At 55.4% G+C, this 20,333-nt stretch overlaps 2 protein-coding genes across 2 annotated transcripts; one reads left to right on the top strand and one right to left on the bottom strand.

Annotated features, from left to right (window-relative positions):
• Nucleotides 1–1,353: 1,353 nt before the first annotated feature.
• On the bottom strand, nt 1,354–10,374 carry naa38 (N-alpha-acetyltransferase 38, NatC auxiliary subunit). The gene is made up of 3 exons (XM_070863492.1): nt 10,308–10,374; nt 6,859–7,045; nt 1,354–2,823 (listed from the first exon to the last, which is right to left on the bottom strand). Exons 2-3 carry the CDS (start codon nt 7,034–7,036, stop codon nt 2,711–2,713), a joined length of 291 nt encoding a protein of 96 aa, XP_070719593.1. The 5' UTR covers nt 7,037–7,045; nt 10,308–10,374; the 3' UTR covers nt 1,354–2,710.
• Nucleotides 10,375–10,724: 350 nt separating this feature from the next.
• On the top strand, nt 10,725–19,873 carry cyb5d1 (cytochrome b5 domain containing 1). The gene is made up of 4 exons (XM_070863096.1): nt 10,725–10,893; nt 12,475–12,551; nt 15,618–15,836; nt 19,514–19,873. Exons 1-4 carry the CDS (start codon nt 10,752–10,754, stop codon nt 19,742–19,744), a joined length of 669 nt encoding a protein of 222 aa, XP_070719197.1. The 5' UTR covers nt 10,725–10,751; the 3' UTR covers nt 19,745–19,873.
• Nucleotides 19,874–20,333: the final 460 nt, after the last annotated feature.

Genomic DNA, 20,333 nt, shown 5'->3' with positions numbered 1-20,333 from the left:
AGTTGCAGGCTGTGGCCACCGAGTGGCGCAGTGGAGCTCAAATTGCAGAAATGTCTCTCTTTCAACTCTGCCGACACCTTGCAGGCCATCAACTGACCACGGCGACACCATGGGGAATTTACTGACACATTAATACGTGGTCTGGTTTGACACAGGTTCCCAGTAAAGTCTTTCGGGGAAGTATGGAGGACCGGGTGAGAAGCCGAGTGCTAGGATTGACCAACCGGCCCGGTCAAACGCCTTTGGTGCCAACAATGACCTCGGTGCCCCTTGGTTAGGGACGGGCAGCAAGAGCGCCAGACAAGAAGTGGGGGGGGGGGGGGGGGGGGAAAACGCCCAATGGAAACAGGAGCATAACATTCAGAGTTCAAACCGGGAATCTCTCGGCAAATACAATAGGTAAATCTAGCAGCTTTAGACGGGTAAAATCAAGTACGTATTGGCAAACTGGATTTTTTTTGTTTTTCCTGTTCAGTACAAGCAAGTTCCCACAAGCAGCAACGTGATAATGGTCAGATCATCCATTTTAGTGATGTTGGTTGAGCGATAAAAATTGGGCAGGATACCAGGGCGAACTCCCTTGCTCTTCTTCAAATAGCGGCCATGGGATCTTTTACATCCAACCGAGAGGGGAGATGGTTTAATGTCTCATCCGAAAAACGGAAGCTCCGACAGTGCGGCGCTCCCTCAGTACTGGCCCTCCGACAGTGCGGCGCTCCCTTAGTACTGGCCCTCCGACAGTGCGGCGCTCCCTCAGTACTGCCCCCCCGACAGTGCGGCGCTCCCTTAGTACTGGCCCTCCGACAGTGCGGCGCTCCCTCAGTACTGCCCCCCCGACAGTGCGGCGCTCCCTTAGTACTGGCCCTCCGACAGTGCGGCGCTCCCTTAGTACTGGCCCTCCGACAGTGCGGCGCTCCCTTAGTACTGGCCCTCCGACAGTGCGGCGCTCCCTCAGTACTGCTCCTCCAACAGTGCGGCGCTCCCTCAGCACTGCCCCTCCGACAGTGCGGCGCTCCCTTAGTACTGCCCCCCCGACAGTGCGGCGCTCCCTCAGTACTGCCCCCCCGACAGTGTGGCGCTCCCTCAGCATTGCCCCCCCGACAGTGCGGCGCATTGCCCCCCCGACAGTGCGGCGCTCCCTCAGTACCACCCCCCCGACAGTGCGGCGCTCCCTCAGTACCGCCCCTCCGACAGTGCAGCGCTCCCTCAGTACCGCCCCTCCGACAGTGCGGCGCTCCCTCAGTACCGCCCCTCCGACAGTGCGGCGCTCCCTCAGTACTGCCCCTCCGACAGTGCGGCGCTCCCTCAGTACTGCCCCTCCGACAGTGCGGCGCTCCCTCAGTACCGCCCCCCCGACAGTGCGGCGCTCCTCAGCACTGCCCCTCCCACAGTGCGGCGCTCCCTCAGTACTGCCCCTCCGACAGTGCGGCGCTCCCTCAGTACTGCCCCTCCCACAGTGCGGCGCTCCCTCAGTACTGCCCCTCCGACAGTGAGGCGCTCCCTCAGCACTGCACTGGGAGTATCGGCCTGGATTACATGCTCGAGTCTCTGGAGTGAGACTTGAACCCACGACCTTCTGACTCAGAGGCGAGAGTGCTGCCCACTGTGCCAGGGGCCGACAGGTCGTGCCCCGTGGCAGTGATAAAATTCAGGCAGCATTCCCGGTGGGAAAATAGGGGCCGGGCCGCGACACGGGGTGGGGGTGGGTGGTCGGACCGCGACGCTCGATCGAGGGCCTATCTCGCAGTTTGTTCCGACGGCGCCCTTGGGCGAGGTCGTTCTCTTCCGGTCGTGGTAACCAAATCGACGCCGGGCAGCAATTACCGTAACGGTCACGGTGCAGGCGGTGACAGTCAGACAGTGTCTCGACACTTTACGCGCACGACATTCCATGTATCGCGATTGGCCATCGGGGCGCTGCAGCAAGAGTCCAGCAAACAGACCTCCCCCCCTCCCCTCCCCACCCCAAGACCCAGAGCAGATTCCAATGCTAGTATATCGCTTGCCCCTAACCAGCCTGACAGTCGGAGAGGAAAAACGAGTGAGCAACATGAAATTTAGTCTCTCTCTCTCTCTCTCTCCCCACACTTGCATTTCAAAGACCAGAGCACCCGGCACATTTTCTTTACAAACCACCCCCTGGCTGAAACCCTCACAGATTAACCACTCTGCCGATGTCACTGGGGCCTCGGGTGCCCAAAATGGATGCCCCCGGCCCGCCCACGCGCCATCCTCACTGTAGGTTCAGGTTTCCATCAGAGAAGGGGGCAATCCTTCCGTGCCCCCACCCCCCACCACTCTCGCCCCCCCTCCTCCTCTCCCAAAGGTGCTGACTCTCGCTGGGGGAAAAGGGGTGTGCTTGCAGACTCTGAGTTCGCTCACCCCAGCCGCAACTGTGTCAGTGCTTTCCCCCCACCCCCCCACCATCCACCCCCCATGGCCTTTCTGGGAGCTGATGCGTCACGTGCCCGACACCTCTTTGGGTGGGTGGGGGGGGGGGCGCAAAGGAACTAGCAGCAATCCATCGCCCGGCACAGCCCCTAGCCGCTGGCTCTACCATGCCCGCTCAAAGCCACAAACAACTCTTACATAAAACAACTGTCTCACCGCGGCATGCGTACAGTGACAAATGAGGTGCCGTGATGATGCGAAGGGGGGGGGCGACGGGCAGACCCAACCCGCCCGGTTAGGAAGCCCCACAGCCTCCTCCTCACATGTACTGCGGGCTGGACACGCTGTCCAGTTCCACTTCGATGGAGACGACGTGGTGTCCGGGAATCATGGCCAGTCCCAGCACTCGAGGCTCGCCCTGCGCCAAGCAATCTGCAACACAACAGAACACAACAATTAGGAACAGGACATACAGCCCCTCCACTCAATCATGAATGATCTTCGACCTCAACTGCACTTGCCTACCCGATCCCCATGTCCCTCGATTCCCCCGGGGTCCAAAAATCTAGCGATCTCCGCCATGAATATACTCATCGACCCAGCATCCACAGCCCCCTGGGGCAGAGAATCACCACCTTCTGAGTGAAGAAATTCCTCATCTCAGTCTTAAAAGTCCGCCCCTTATCCTGAGACTGTGACCCCTGGTTCTAGACTCTCCAGCCCGGGGGAAACATCCTCTCAGCATCTACCCTGTCAATCTTCCTTCCGAATCTTACATATTTCAATTGAGATCACCTCTCAGTCGTCTAAACTCCAGGGAGTACAGGCCCATTCTACACAGTCTCTCTTTATAGGGAAACCCTCTCATCCCAGGGATCAATCGAGTGAGCCTCCGTTGCACCACTTCCAAGGCAGGTATATCCTTTCTCAGAAAGGCAAGCGCTCTACTCGGAACTCCTACACGGCAAGCGAGCCCCAAGTGGGCAGAGGAAACGTTTCAAGGACACTCTCAAAGCCTCCCTGATAAAAAAGCAACATCCCCACCGACACCTGGGAGTCCCTGGCCAAAGACCAGTCCGCCCTAAGTGGAGGAAGTGCATCCGGGAGGGCGCTGAGCACCTCGTGTCTCGTCGCCGCGAGCATGCAGAAAGCAAGCGCGGGCAGCGGAAGGAGCGTGCGGCAAACCAGTCCCACCCACCCTTTCCCTCAACCACTGTCTGTCCCACCTGTGACAGAGACTGTAATTCCCCTATTGGACTGATCAGTCACCCGAGAACTCACTTTTAAGAGTGGAAGCAAGTCTTCCTCGATTTCGAGGGGCTGCCTATGATGATGAAGGCAAGAATGTCCTTCCTTAGATAAGGAGGCCAAAACTGTGCACGATACTCCGGGTGTGGTCTCACCAAAGCCCTGTACAATTGCTGAAAGACTTGCTTACTCTTGTACACCAACCCACTTGCAATAAAAATAATGGCTGACCCCCAATCCTGTGCCCCCTAGTTCTAGACTCTCTCGCCGGGGGAAACAACCTCCTAGCAGCATCTACACCGTCAATTCCCCGCAGAATCTTGTATGTTTGAATGAGACAACGGAGGAGGGTGGAGGGGAATCAAATAACGTAATTCCTCTTTCTCCCAGGGTTTTGTATTGGTGAGGCCACACCTGGAGTACTGCGTGCAGTTTTGGCCTCCGTATTTAAGGAAGGATATACTTGCATTGGAGGCTGTTCAGAGAAGGTTCACTCGGTTGATTCCGGGGATGAGGGGGGTTGACTTATGAGGATAGGTTGAGTAGGTTGGGCCTCTGCTCGTTGGGAGTTCAGAAGAATCAGAGCTGATCTCATTGAAACATAAGATAATGAGGGGGCTCGACAAGGTGGATGCAGAGAGGATATTTCCACTCATGGGGGAGACTAGAACTAGAGGGCATAATCTCAGAATAAGGGGCCGCCCATTTAGAACTGAGGTGAGGAGGAATTTCTTCTCTGAGGGTTGTAAATCTGTGGAACTCACTGCCTCAGAGAGCTGTGGAGGCTGGGTCATTGAATATATTTAAGGCGGAGAGAGACAGATTTTTGAGCGATAAGGGAGTCGAGGTTTATCGGGAGCGGACAGGGAAGTGGAGCCGAGTCCATGATCAGATCAGCCATGATCTTATTGAATGGCGGAGCAGGCTCGAGGAGCCAGGTGGCCTACTCCTGCTCCTATTTCTTATGTTTTTATGTTCCAGAAACGGTAGAAACATTAGAAAATAGGTACAGGAGTTGGCCATTCGGTCCTTCAACCCTGCACCACCATTTAATATGATCATGGCTGATCATGCAACTTCAGTACCCCATTCCTGCTTTCTCTCCATACCCCTTGATCCCTTTAGCCGCAAGGGCCACATCTAACTCCCTTTTGAATATATCGAACGAACTGGCCTCAACAACTTTCTGTGGTAGAGAATTCCATAGGTTCACAATTCTCTGAGTGAAGAAGTTTCTCCTCATCTCGGTCCTAAATGGCTTACCCCTTATCCTTAAGACTGTGACCCCTGGTTCTGGACTTCCCCAACATCGGGAACATTCTTCCTGCATCTAACCTGTCCAATCCCATCAGAATTTTATATGTTTCATTGAGATCCCCTCTCATTCTTCTAAATTCCAGTGAATATAAGCCTAGTCGATCCAGTCTTTCTGTCTTTCTTCATATGTCAGTCCTGCCATCCCGGGAATCAGTCTGGTGAACCTTCGTTGCACTCCCTCAATAGCAAGAATGTCCTTCCTCAGATTAGGAGACCAAAACTGTACACAATATTCCAGGTGTGGCCTCACCAAGGCCCTGTACAATTGCAGTAAGACCTCCCTGCTCCTATACAAGTTGGAAGGAAGTAGTGGTTGAACTGTGCGATGACCTGGTCCGAGCTCACCTCAAGGAGTGCGTCCAGTTCTGGCCACGAGGGAGATATTCAACTGCTGCAGGCAGTGCAGGGAGGAGCCACGAGGCTGATGCACAGTGCCAAACAACCTTTATCAATCACTGGTTCAGCACGTGCTAGAGTACTGTGTCCCCAAATCTGGGCGCCCTACTTCAGGAAGGACGTGACTGTCTTGGAGGGCGTGTGGAAGAGATTTACCAGAATGGCCCCAGGGATGAGGGCCTTCAGTCATGTGGAGACTGGAGAAGCTGGGATTGTTCTCCTTAGAGCAGGTTAAATAGAGATTTAATAGGTGGTGTTCAAAATCAAGAAGGGTTTTCAGAGTAAATATGGAGAGACTACTTCCAGTGGTAGAAAGGTCAGTAACCAGAGGACAAATAATTGGTAAAAGAACCAGAGGCGACACGAGGAAACTTCTTTAACGCAGCGAGTTGTTGTGATCGGGAACGTGCTGCCTGAAAGGGCGGTGGGAGCAGATTCAATAGTGACCTTCAAAAAAAATGTGCATTTATAGAGCACCTTTCACAACCACCGGACATCCCAAAGCGCTTTACAGCCGATGAAGTACTTTTGGAGTGTAGTTACAGTTATAACGTGGGAAACGCAGCAGCCAATTTGTGCACAGCAAGCTCCCACAAACAAATGTGATAATGACCCAGATAATCTGTTTTTGTTATGTTGATTGAGGGATAAATATTGGCCCCAGGACACCGGGGAGAACTCCCTCGGCTCTTCTTCGAAATAGTGGCCGTGGGATCTTTTACATGGGATTTTGAACAGCTCTATTCTAATTCTAAAGAGAACAATCCCAGCTTCTCCAATCTTCACATGACTGAAGTCCCTCATCCCTGGTACCACGTGAGAGGGCAGAGGTGCCTCAGTTTAATGTCTCATCCAAAAGACGGCACTTCCGACACTGCGGCGCTCCCTCAGCACTGCCCCTCCGACAGTGCGGCACTCCCTCAGTACTGCCCCTCCGACAGTGCGGCGCTCTCTCAGCACTGCCCCTCCGACAGTGCGGCGCTCCCTCAGCATTGCCCCTCCGACAGCGCGGCGCTCCCTCAGCACTGCCCCTCCGACAGTGCGGCACTCCCTCAGTAACGCCCCTCCGACAGTGCAGCGCTCCCTCAGCACTGCCCCTCCGACAGTGCGGCGCTCCCTCAGCACTGCCCCTCCGACAGTGCAGCGCTCCCTCAGCACTGCCCCTCCGACAGTGCGGCGCTCCCTCAGCACTGCCCCTCCGACAGTGCGGCGCTCCCTCAGCACTGCCCCTCCGACAGTGCGGCGCTCCCTCAGCACTGCCCCTCCGACAGTGCGGCGCTCCCTCAGCACTGCCCCCCCGACAGTGCGGCGCTCCCTCAGCACTGCCCCTCCGACAGTGCGGCGCTCCCTCAGTACTGCACTGGGAGTGTCGGCCTGGATTTGTGCTGAGTGAATGCTACCCACTTAGCCACAGCCGACACTACCAGAAGGGGAATTGGTTAAGTGTTTGAAAGGAACAAAATGAGGGACATGGGACATTGGACACCCTTACTGGCTCTTGTTTACCTGTTGGCTTCAAGTACTCCTGGGCAGAGCCTAAAATGACGTTGCAGTCCCGGTCGGTGCAGAGGAAGAGGCCAATCAGTGTCCTGCCGTCCGTCATCCGGATCCGCATGCTTTTGTTGAGTAAGCTCTCCAACATCTGCCTGGCGTGCGAGTACAACGGCCCATCGCTCCCTCGCATGTCCTGCCCCTTTGAAGGCACAAATGAAGAGTTAGCGTGAACTGCAGGCTCCTAACTGGCCAGTGTATAAAGAAGGTTACAGTAAGTAACAGTGACGGGAGGCCCCCATAGCCGCACCATGCTACAACTCAAGAACGAGCTGGCCTTTCACAAGCTTAGGATGTCACGGAAGCACCTCACAGCCAATGAAGTCCTTTCGGAGTGTCGTCACTGGGTAAGAGACGCTGCAGCCAATTTGTGCCCAGAAAGATCCCACAAAACAGCAACGTGATAAATGAGCAGATAATCTGTTTTAGTGACGCTGGGTTGGGGGAGAATGGCACAATGGGTCAAATGCCCTCCTGTGCAGTACAATTCTGACTCTGAGCATGAACAGAACGACATACTACTGTCTATTACACACACACGCTAGAAAAAGGACTACCATCTCTCCAGATTCAGACCTGACAGCCTAGTTTCTGGAGCCGAGGTAACGAGTGTTGGTTGGCCACCCAGACGTGACGGAACATAGGGATTGCCAGACAGAAAACGACCGGGGCCCCATCTCGTTCGTCTTCGTTACCTCTGGACTCCTGGCTGCTTCCCACGTTCTACCCTCCATAAACTTAGTGATTCTAAACTCTAACATTAAAGCAAAATACTGCGGATGCTGGAACCTGAAATAAAAAGATCATGCTGTAAATCTCAGCGGGTCAGGCAGCGTCTGTGGAGAGAAAAGAGTTACCGTTTCAGGTCGATGACCCTTCGTCAGAACCGATTCTAAACTCGACTGCCCCGTGTCCTAACCCGCACCGAGTCCCGCTCACCCATCACCCACTGTGCTCGCTGCCCTGTGTCCTAACCCGCGCCGAGTCCCGCTCACCCATCACCCACTGTGCTCGCTGCCCTGTGTCCTAACCCGCACCAAGTCCCGCTCACCCATCACCCCCTGTGCTCACTGCCCCGTGTCCTAACCCGCACCGAGTCCCGCTCACCCATCACCCCCTGTGCTCACTACCGTGTCCTAACTCGCACCGAGTCCCGCTCACCCATCACCCCCTGTGCTCACTACCGTGTCCTAACCCGCACCGAGTCCCGCTCACCCATCACCCACTGTGCTCGCTGCCCTGTGTCCTAACCCGCACCGAGTCCCGCTCACCCATCACCCCCTGTGCTCGCTGACCCTGTGTCCTAACCCGCACCGCGTCCCGCTCACCCATCACCCCCTGTGCTCGCTGCCCTGTGTCCTAACCCGCACCGAGTCCCGCTCACCCATCACCCCCTGTGCTCGCTGCCCCGTGGCCTAACTCACACTCTGTGCTCGTTGCCCCGTATCCTAACTCTCACCAAGTCCTGCTCTCCCATCACCCCCTGTGCTTACTGACCTACATTGTCTTCCGTTTAAGCAATGCCTCGATTTTAAAATTCTCATCCTTGTTTTTAAATCTGTCCACGGCCTCGGCCCTCCCGATCTCTAATCTCCTCCAGCCCCACAACCGTCCCCCCCCCCCCGGTCTGCGCTCCTACAATTCTGGCCTCTTGTGCTTCACTGATTTTAATTGCTCCACCATTGGCGGCCATGTCTTTAGCTGCCTGGGCCCCAAGCTCTGGAACTCCCTCCCTAAACTCTCCTCCTCGCTCTCCTCCGTTAAGACTCTGTCAGCCAGTGGCTCAGTGGGTAGCATTCTCGCCTCGGAGTCAGAAGGTTGTGGGTTCGAGTCCCACTCCAGGAACTTGAGCACATAAATCTGGGTTCACACTCCCAGTGCAGTGCTGAGGGAGCGCCGCACTGTCAGAGGTGCCGTCTTTGGAAGAGATGTTAAACCCTCTCAGGTGAATGTAAAAGATCCCACGGCACTATTTCGAAGAGGAGCAGGGGAGTTCTCCCCGGTGTCCTGGGGCCAATATTTATCCCTTAATCAACATAACAAAAAAAGCAGATTATCTGGGTCATTATCACATTGCTATGTGTGGAAGCTAGCTGTGCGCAAGTTGGCTGCCGTGTTTCCCACATTACAAGTGACCACACTTCAAAAGTACTTTATTGGCTGTAAAGCACTTTGAGACATTCAGTGGTCGTGAAAGGCGCTATATAAATGCAAGTCTTTCTTTTCTCCGAGTGAAGAAATTCCTCCTCATCTCAGTCCTCAATGACTGACCCCTTATCCTGAGACTGTGACCCCTGGTTCTAGACTCCCCAGCCCAGGGGAAACATCCTCCCTGTCAAGCCCGTAAGAAAGTTGTGTGTTCCAATGAGATCACCTCTCATTCTTCTAATCTATAGAGTCTGCTCAATAGGACCTGGAGGTGAGAGTGGAGCAGAGACTTGAAGCAGTCAGTGAGCCCCCCCCACCCCCCACAGACAGGGGGACACAGAGCACCCCCCCCTCACAGACAGAGGGACACAGAGCGCCCCCCCCCACAGGCAGAGGGACACAGATCGCCCCCCCCCCCTCACAGGCAGAGGGACACAAAGCGCCCCCCCCCCACAGGCAGAGGGACACAGAGCGCCCCCCCCCCCACAGACAGGGGGACACACAGCACCCCCCACCAGACAGGGGGACACAGAGCGCCCCCCCCCCACAGACAGGGGGACACACAGCGCCCCCCCACAGACAGAGGGACACAGAGCGCCCCCCCCCTCACAGACAGAGGGACACAGAGCGCCCCCCCTCACAGACAGAGGGACAAAGAGCGTCCCCCCCCACAGACAGAGGGACACAGAGCACCCCCCCCCCACAGACAGAGGAACACAGAGCGCCCCCCCCACAGACAGGGGGACACACAGCGCCCCCCACAGACAGAGGGACACACAGCGCCCCCCCCCCCACAGACAGAGGGACACAGAGCGCCCCCCCCCCCACAGACAGGGGGACACACAGCGCCCCCCTCCCACAGACAGGGGGACACACAGCGCCCCCCACAGACAGAGGGACACACAGCGCCCCCCCCCCCACAGACAGAGGGACACAGAGCGCCCCCCCCCCCACAGACAGGGGGACACACAGCGCCCCCCTCCCACAGACAGGGGGACACACAGCGCCCCCCACAGACAGAGGGACACACAGCGCCCCCCCCCCCCACAGACAGGGGGACACACAGCGCCCCCCACAGACAGAGGGACACACAGCGCCCCCCCTCCCACAGACAGAGGGACACAGAGCGCCCCCCCCACAGATAGGGGGACACACAGCGCCCCCCCACAGACAGAGGGACACAGAGCGCCCCCCCCCACCCCACAGACAGGGGGACAGTGAGCCCCCTCTCCCCTCTCCCCTCTCCCCTCTCTCACCCCGGTGCCGTTGCGCTGCTCCTCCCGCAGCTCGCCATTCTCTCCCCGCCGAGCCGCCGCCGCCGCCATCTTAGGGCCAAACCTCGCGAGAACTGTCCACCCCCTTTGCCCCGCAGTGGTAATTCTCGCGAGAATGATCTCCTTTTGCCCCGCACGGCCAAACCTCACGAGAACCGAACCACAACCGCCCCCCCTACATAACCGTTACTGCCGCCTCTTAAACATCGGCCTATCACGTTTTTGTTTAAAAAAAAAATGACTGGTAAAATAAATTAACACCGGTCAGAGAATTCACACCGGTATCAGAGGACACAGAATGAATTTAAGAAAAAAACACCGCGATGCACGCTGGTCGTTGTAGTTCGTGGGGCCCAGGGGGGAATCGGAAGTGGACTCCAGCTTCCGGCGGAGCGGGGTCAGAGGGCAGGACAGGGCATTGTTTCCATGGCGATGGCGGGGCGGCCGATGCTGCACTCGCGCTACTACACCAGCGGGGAGGTGGCGGCCCACAGCACCCTGGGCGACCTGTGGCTCTCCTACCTGGGCAAGGTGTACGACCTGAGCCCGCTGGTGGAGCAGTTCAAAGGTGCTGACCCCGAGGGGCAGTACTGAGGGAGGGCCGCACTGTCGGAGGGGCAGTGCTGAGGGAGGGCCGCACTGTCGGAGGGGCAGGGCTGAGGGAGCGCCGCACTGTCGGAGGGGCAGTGCTGAGGGAGCGCCGCACTGTCGGAGGGGCAGGGCTGAGGGAGCGCCGCACTGTCGGAGGGGCAGGGCTGAGGGAGCGCTGCACTGTCGGAGGGGCAGTGCTGAGGGAGCGCCGCACTGTCGGAGGGGCAGTGCTGAGGGACTGTCGGAGGGGCAGTGCTGAGGGAGCGCCAGACTGTCGGAGGGGCAGTGCTGAGGGAGCACCGCGCTGTCGGAGGGGCAGTGCTGAGGGAGCGCCGCACTGTCGGAGGGGCAGTGCTGAGGGAGCGCCAGACTGTCGGAGGGGCAGTGCTGAGGGAGCGCCGCACTGTTGGAGGTGCCGTCTTTCGGACGAGACGTTAAACCGAGGCCCCGTCTGCTCTCAGGTGGATGTAAAAGATCCCACGGCCACTATTTCGAAGAAGGATGATACCAGAAATGCGAGGGTGCACATATCAGGAAAGGATGAAAATGCTGGGTCTCTTTTCTCTTGGAAAAAGAGGCTGAGGGGTGACCTAATAGAGGTCTTTAAAATTATGAAAGTTTTTGATAGAGTGGATACAGAGAGAGTGGGGAAGAGCATAACTAGAGGCCGTCAATATAAGATCACCAGGAAATCCAATGGGGAATTCAGGAGAAACTTCTTTACCCAGAGAGCGGTGAGAATGTGGAACTCGCTGCCACAGGGAGGGGTTGAGGCGAATAGTATCGATGCATTTAAGGGGAGGCTGGACAAGTATATGGGGGAGAAGGGAATAGAGGATTATGCTGATAGATTTAGATGATGAAAGACAGAAGGAGGCTCGAGTGGAGCATAAATGCCGGCATGGACTGGTTGGGCCGAATGGCCTGTTTCTGTGCCATATATCTGATGTAATGTAATATGTAAAGAGCAGGGGAGTTCTCCGTGGGGCCCTGGGGCCAATATTTATCCCTCAGTGAGCAATCCTAAAACAGATGATCTGGGTCATTATCACATTGCTGGGTGTGGGAGCTTGCTGTGTGCAAATTGGCTGTCGGGTTTCCCACATTACAACGGTGACTCCACTCCAAAAAGTACTTCATCGGCTGTGAAGCGCTTTGAGACATCCTGAGGTGCTGAAAGGCAACCACAGAAATGCAAATGATTTCTTTCTTGCGCGATTGCTCTTGCAGAGAGCAGGCGAAGGCAACACGGGCCAAATGGCCTCCTTCTGTGCTGCAAGATTCTGTGACTGTGCAAAGTCCTTCGCTGGCTGTGGAGTGCTTCGGGATACACGCGGGGTGGTGAAAGGTGCTGTCAGAACGCAAGTCCCTTCTGCAATGATTTCCAGATCTTGGTACTCCTCCTCCTCCTGTATGTTTATGGGCGAGGCCACGGTTGCCTGCAGGCTTCCCGGGGTTACGGAGGGTGGCAGGGGAAATTGCCCAGATCCTAACTGCTATCGAGTGGAAAATGCAGCTGGGCGTTTTGGTTGTGCTGATTCTGCACTCTTCCATTCAGGTGATATTCTGCTCAAACCCATTTTGGAAGCGGCCGGCCAGGACATCAGCCACTGGTTTGATGAGAAGACTAAAGACGTAAGTACTGAACCTCAACCCGGAGGAGTGGAGTGGAGTGGAGTGGAGTGGAGTGGAGTGGGAGGAAGGAAGGAGAGTGGGAGGAGCGGAGGGGGTCTGATGACACATGGAGACAACAGAAGCCTTTCACCAACCTTCTAAACAGTTCACCTCTCCCACTAAGGACTGCAGTCCCCAACACTGACCCTGTCGATGCTTATCCCAGATAGCCACTTAAATCGGGCACATGGTGCTGATCGTTTGCAATCGGCAGCAATTGCAATTAAACACGGCTGACAAGTTCAGGATTAATGAAATTATAAAGAATTTGCAACACAGAAATGGGCCATTCGGCCCCGCTGGTCCGTGCCGGTGTTTATGCTGCACACCGGCTTCCTCCTATCCCTCTTCATCTCACCCCATCAGCATATCCTTCTATTCCTTTCTCCCTCATGGTTTCAGCCGTTGCTCAGTGGGTAGCACACTCGCCTCTGAGTCAGAAGGTTGTGGGTTCGAGTCCCACTCCAGGGACTTGAGCACATAAATCCAGGCCGACACTCCCAGTGCAGTGCTGAGGAAGCGCCGCACTGTCGGAGGGTCAGTGCTGAGGGAGCGCCGCACTGTCGGAGGGTCAGTGCTGAGGGAGCGCCGCACTGTCGGAGGGTCAGTGCTGAGGGAGCGCCGCACTGTCGGAGGGGCGGTGCTGAGGGAGCGCCGCACTGTCGGAGGGGCGGTGCTGAGGGAGCGCCGCACTGTCGGAGGGGCGGTGCTGAGGAGCGCCGCACTGTCGGAGGGGCGGTGCTGAGGGAGCGCCGCACTGTCGGAGGGGCAGTGCTGAGGGAGCGCCGCACTGTCGGAGGGGCCATCTTTCAGATGAGATGTTAAACCGAGGCCCCGTCTGCTCTCTCTGGTGAATGTAAAAGATCCCATGGCCACTATTTCGAAGAGCAGGGGGAGTTCTCCCCGGTGTCCTGGGGCCAATATTTATCCCTCAATCAACATAACAAAACCAGATGATCTGGGTCATTATCACGTTGCTGTTTGTGGGAGCTTGCTGTGCGCAGATTGGCTGCAATGTTTACATTACAACAGTGACTACACTCCAAAAGTACTTCATTGGCTGTAAAGAGCTTTGTGACATCCGGTGGTCGTGAAAGGCGCTATATAAATACAAGTACTTGCATAGCTTCCTCTTCAATGTATCCTATGTTAATTGCCTCCCATCTGTTAATTGTACAAGGGTTTAATAACCAGAGGGCATAGATTTAAAGTAATTGGTGGGAGGTTTAGAGGGGATTTGAGGGGAAATGTCTTCACCCAGAGGGTGGTGGGGGTCTGGAACTCACTGCCTGAAAGGGTGATAGAGGCAGAAACCCTCACCACATTTAAAAAGTACTTGGATGTGCACTTGAAGTGCCGTAACCTGCAGGGCTACGGACCAAGAGCTGGAAAGTGGGATTAGGCTGGGTGGCTCTTTGTCGGCCGGTGCAGACACGATGGGCCGAAATGGCCTCCTTCCGTGCTGTAAATTTCTGTGATTCTATGATTTTCCTGCTCTTGCTTGCTCTCCAGTGACCCCTGGTGGAGAGTGTGTGCACGGCATTGAGAACAAGGCCAGGCTCACGCTCACGGTTGAATCTGAAGAGTGGGGGGGCAAAGTTAGCAGAGTGCCTTTGGAGTCGATATGACCACACCCCAGCCAGAGGCAGTGCCTTCAGGAGTAAGGAGGGTGGAATTGGGAAACCTTAATTGGCTGACTAGCTTCGCAATAAGAACGTACTTCATACAGACGAGCTCGGAACATAGGAACATGAGGAGGCCATTCAGCCCCTCAAGCCTATTCCACCATTCACTAGGATCATAGCTGATCCGTGACCTAACTCCATATATCCATCCGCCCTTGGCCCATGTCCCTTAATGCCTTTGGTTAACAAAAATCTATCAGTCTCAGATTTAAAATTAACAATTGACCTAGCATCAATTGCCGTTTACGGAAGAGAGTTCCAAGCTCCCACCACCCTGTGTGTGTAGAAGTATTTCCTAATTTCACTCCTGAAAGGCCTGGCTCTTAACTTTTAGATTATGCCCCCTTGACCTCGACTCCCCAACCAGCGGGAATAGCTTCTCTCCATCTACCCTATCAGTTCCCCTTAACTGTCCGCTGTGACTTAGTGGGCAGCACACTCGTCTCTGAGTCAGAAGGTTGTGGGTTCAAGTCCCACTCTAGGCCGACACTCCCAGTGCAGTGCTGAGGGAGTGCCGCACTGTCGGAGGGGCAGTACTGAGGTAGCACCGCACTGTCGGAGGGGCAGTACTGAGGGAGCGCCGCACTGTCGGAGGAGCCGTCTTTCGCATGAGACGTTAAACCGAGGCCCCGCCTGCCCTCTCGGGTGGATGTAACAGATCCCACGGCCACTATTTCGAAGAAGAGCAGGGGAGTTCTCCCTGGTGTCCTGGGGCCAATATTTATCTCTCAATCAACATAACAAAAACAGATTATCTGGTCATTGTCACATTGCTGTGTGTGGGAGCTTGCTGTGCGCAAATTGGCTGCCACGTTTCCTACATTACAACAGTGACTACACGCCAAAAGTACTTAATTGGCTATAAAGCATTTTGAGACGGTTGTAATATGGGAAACGCGGCAGCCAATTTGCGCACAGCAAGTTCCCACAAACAGCAATGTGATAATGACCCAGATAATCTGTTTTTTTTGTTATGTTGGTTGAGGGATAAATATTGGCCCCAGGACACCGGGGATAACTCCCCCTGCTCTTCTTCGAAATAGTGCCGTGCGATCTTTTATGTCCGCCTGAGAGAGCAGACGGGGCCTCAGTTTAACGTCTCGTCCGAAAGGTGGCACCTCCGACCTTGCAGCGCTCCCTCAGTACTGCCCCTCCGACAGTGCGGCGCTCCCTCAGTACTGCACTGGGAGTGTCAGCTTGGATTTATGTGCTCAAGTCCCTAGAGTGGGGCTTAAACCCACGACCTTCTGACTCGGAGGCGAGAGAGAGAGTGCTGCTCACTGAGTCACAGCTGACACTGCAAAGAGGGAGAAAAAACGGATTCTCTTAATTTCTATCACAGGTACGCATCGAGATTAACCAGTTCACCAATTGCCAGAGGTACCACACGCCACGAGGCCGCTTCATCCACATTCCCCCGCCGCTGCCCCAGAGCGACTGGTTTAACGATTTCGGTCAACCGTGGTGGCAAGACCCCAAGTACGAGGTTGGGTTTCTAAGTGTAAAAACCCGGCAGATCCGCATCATCAACACGCTAACGTCCCAGGAACAGGTGATCGAGGTACTGAATGGCTTTAATATACTCGTGTTCCTTTTAGAATGAGGTAGTGGGGGGGGGGGGGTCCAGGGGGACACCGTGGGGGAGGATGTTGGGTAGTCCTGCTCCTTTTAATACGCAGACCTGTGGAAACAAGAGACAGTAATATGTCCGACAACTGATTACACTTATCATTGTTTCTAAGTATTCGCCTTGCAACAACATACAGAGCAGGACACTGAGCCCTACGTCTAGGTACCCACACGTAAAGAACCCCTCCCTGCCCCGGGAATCCAGAGCCATTGACTGGGATCTCCCAGTCCCCTCACCCTCAGGGGGATAGCTGTACACTGACTGGTGTCCCTCAGTCCCTCTCCCTCAGGGAGATATCTGTACACTGACTGGTGTCTCTCAGTCCTTCTCTCTCAGGGAAATATCTGTACACTGACTGGTGTCTCAGTCCCCTCGCCCTCAGGGAGATATCTGTACACTGACTGGTGTCTCTCAGTCCCCTCGCCCTCAGGGAGATATCTGTACACTGACTGGTGTCTCTCAGTCCTTCTCTCTCAGGGAGATATCTGTACAATGACTGGTGTCTCTCAGTTCCCTCTCTCTCAGGGAGATATCTGTACACTGACTGGGGTCTCTCAGTCCCCTCTCTCTCAGGGAGATATCTGTACACTGACTGGTGTCTCTCAGTCCCCTCTCTCTCAGGGAGATATCTGTACATTGACTGGTGTCTCTCAGTCCCTCTCTCTCGGGGAGATATCTGTACACTGACTGGTGTCTCTCAGTCCCTCTCCCTCAGGGAGATATCTGTACACTGACTGGTGTCTCTCAGTCCCTCTCTCTCGGGGAGATATCTGTACACTGACTGGTGTCTCTCAGTCCCTCTCTCTCGGGGAGATATATGTACAATGACTGGTGTCTCTCAGTCCCTCTCCCTCAGGGAGATATCTGTACACTGACTGGTGTCTCTCAGTCCCCTCTCCCTCAGGGAGATATCTGTACACTGACTGGTGTCTCTCAGTCCCTCTCTCTCAGGGAGATATCTGTACAATGACTGGTGTCTCTCAGTCCCCTCTCTCTCAGGGAGATATCTGTACAATGACTGGTGTCTCTCAGTCCCCTCTCTCTCAGGGAGATATCTGTACAATGACTGGTGTCTCTCAGTCCCCTCTCTCTCAGGGAGATATCTGTACAATGACTGGTGTGTCTCAGTCCCTCTCTCTCAGGGAGATATCTGTACACTGACTGGTGTCTCTCAGTCCCTCTCTCTCAAGGAGATATCTGTACACTTACTGGTGTCTCTCAGTCCCTCTCTCTCAAGGAGATATCTGTACAATGACTGGTGTCTCTCAGTCCCTCTGTCTCAGGGAGATATCTGTACAATGACTGGTGTCTCTCAGTCCCTCTCCCTCAGGGAGATATCTGTACAATGACTGGTGTCTCTCAGTCCCTCTCCCTCAGGGAGATATCTGTACAATGACTGGTGTCTCTCAGTCCCTCTCTCTCGGGGAGATATCTGTACAATGACTGGTGTCTTTCAGTCCCTCTCTCTCGGGGAGATATCTGTACAATGACTGGTGTCCCAATTCCCAGAAAGAGAGAATTAGAGAGTGAGACGTAGGTAGAAAGATGAGGATAGCAAGCGGGACGGAAGTGTAGCTGGTGTCTTGCCGGGCTCTCCGGTGGTGGCTGAGCGGGGGTAGTCTGGGCTGTTGAGAACTGGCGCTGGATTCACTAGCTCCACTTTTGATGGGGGAACTGCCTTCGGTGGGAGTGCTCTCCACGCGGGAGTCCACCCTTTGTCTACCGGGGTCTTGGCCTGGAGGGTGTTACACGGGGCAGTCTCGTGCGATGTTTTTAAGTCGGTTCATGGACTCTCGGGCTGCCTGCATTTCCTGTGGCCAGGAGGGAGCATTCCATGTTTTTACAGGGTGTGAGAGGTTGCAGCCACTCTTCCATTGTTTGAAGGGGCTGCTCCTCGATTTCAGCCTGCCCTTCAGTCCCACACTCCTGATCTTTGGGAACCCGGTGCGGAGGGGAGCAGGGCAAGTCGGAAGGCCTCCTCGTGGACCTGCTCCTGGGCATGGCCAAGGAGGCCATCAGCTGGTCCAGGCAGCGGGCGATCGAGGGGATCGTTCAGCCCAACTGCCTGCCTCTCTTCCGCGGCTACGCTCGCGCCAGGGTGTCCCTGGATGAGGAATTCCGTCCGGATTGGGATCAGTTCGGATAGGATCGCTCCACGTGCTCGAGCCTCCTCAACACACAGAGTATAGTCCGGGCCTACTGCCATTTTTAGAACAGCTCTACAACTATTTTAAGTTGAACCTTTAAATCAAGTGCCCCCTTTTAAAGGGGCACTAAAACCGACCAATAAACAAACTAAACTTTGCGCATTAAATGGATCAAATTAAAATTTGGTTGCCAGGGGGTAACGATGCACTCCAGTCCCTCCGGCGCCCACCTCCTCGCGGAAGGCCGCGAGCGTACCGGTGGACACCGCGTGCTCCATCTCCAGGGACACCCTGGCTCGGATGTAACCGCGGAAGAGAGGCAGGCAGTCGGGCTGAACGACCCCCTCGACCGCCCGCTGCCTGGACCGGCTGATGGCCCCCTTGGCCAGGCCCAGGAGCAGTTCCACGAGGAGGCCTTCCGACCTGCCCGCTCCGCTCCGCACAGGGTGCTCAAAGATCAGGAGCGTGGGACTGAAGTGCAGCCAGAATTTGAGGAGCAGCCCCTTCAAATATTGGAAGAGGGGTTGCAACCTCGCGCATTCAACATAGACGTGGAACACGGACTCCTCCAGAGAAATTGCAGGCGGCCCGGGAGTCCGTGAACCGACTTAAAAACCGATTGCACGGGACTGCCCCGTGCAACAACCCTCCAGGCCAAGTCCCCAATAAATAGAGGGAGAGCTCCCGCGTAGAGAGCCCTCCATTGGGGACCCCCGCCTCCTCCGGACGGCGAGATGGTGTGTCCGGACGGCAGACGAGGATGGCAGCGTGGAGAGTGTACCAGGGCAGCCCGTACCGGAATCCCCTCCGCGCAGGACTGAAAGGCACGGAGGGGATTTCCCGGAAGCGGCTCAAGTTGTGAGGCGCCGGCTCCCGAGGGAGGTTCCGGGGCTTGACGCCGACGAGGAATTCCGCCCGGATGGGGGTCAGTTCAGATGGGATCGTGCCTCCTCGACACACCGAGTGGAGTGCCATTTTTACAACCGTGCTACAACTATTTTTGTTGTAAACATTAATCAAGTTCCCCCTGATTAAAGGGAGGGTCACACTCCAAAAGGTTTTCAAGTGCCCCCTTGTTTTTTTTTTGAGGGCACCAAAACACAAATTATACAAGTGCCCCCGGGCTTAAAAAGTGGGAGGGAGCACTAAAACTGGCAAACTTAAACAAGTTAAACTTTAGACATGGTTCAAATGAAAATTTGGTTGCCGGGGGTGATGTTGCACTCCAGTCCCTCCGGCGCCCACCTCTCGCGGATGGCCGCGAGCGTACCGGTGGACACCAACAGCTCTACAAACTCTGTGAGCGTACTCTCGGGTGCAGAATTACAATTTTTTTTTCTGAGAGCAGTGAGGGAGGGGATAGATCCATCCCCAATATCTTTTTTGTGAAATCGTGATGTTTCCAATCTGTGGTGTTTATTTCCCCCGCCCCCCCCCCCCCCCAACACACGGGCTGGCCAGGTGTGCAGCGAGGAAACGATGAACGACATACTGGAACGGTACCTGGCGTACAATGCTCACGCGGCCAGCTACACCTGGAAGTACAACGGGGAGGTGCTGCACATGGAGCGCACCTTGGCGGAGAACGGCATCGAGGACGAGGACGAGACCTTAGACAGCCTGGACATGGAGCCCGACGACTTCCGCCAGTCCATCCTGCTGTACTTCAACGACGACCTAACCGAACTCTAGGCTCTGGCATCGTCACCACGGGCAACCCCCCCCCCCCCCCCCCTTGTTGCCCACTCGCGTAACTGTCTGTGTTAACTGTACAGAATATTATTGAGTTGCACAATAAAATGAGCTTCCTTTTTTATTGACTATCGCGCCTACCCACTGACTGTGATATTCCTCCTGTGAATCAACATAAGAAATAGGAGCAGGAGTCGGCCATACGGCCCCTCGAGCCTGCTCCGCCATTCAATACGGTCATGGCTGATCCAATCAGCTCCACTTCCCCGCCCGCTCCCCATAACCCTTCACTCCCTTATCGCTCAAAAATCTGTCTATCTCCACCTTAAATATATTCAGTGACCCAGCCTCCACAGCTCCCTGGGGCAGAGAATTCCACAGATTTACAACCCTCTGAGAGAAAAAATTCTCCTCATCTCCGTTTTAAATGGGCGACCCCGTATTCTGAAACTATGCCGTCTAGTTCTAGATTCCCCCACGAGGGGGAAACATCTTCTCTGCATCTACCCTGTCAAGCCCCCTCAGAATCTTGTATGCTTCAATAAGATCACCTCTCATTCTTCTAAACTCCAATGGGTACAGGCCCAAC

Source organism: Pristiophorus japonicus, chromosome 20 (assembly GCF_044704955.1).
Source record: "Pristiophorus japonicus isolate sPriJap1 chromosome 20, sPriJap1.hap1, whole genome shotgun sequence".
NCBI lineage: Eukaryota > Metazoa > Chordata > Chondrichthyes > Pristiophoridae > Pristiophorus > Pristiophorus japonicus.
Note: the sequence above shows the minus strand (reverse complement) of the source record. Positions and strands in the feature narration are given on the sequence as shown.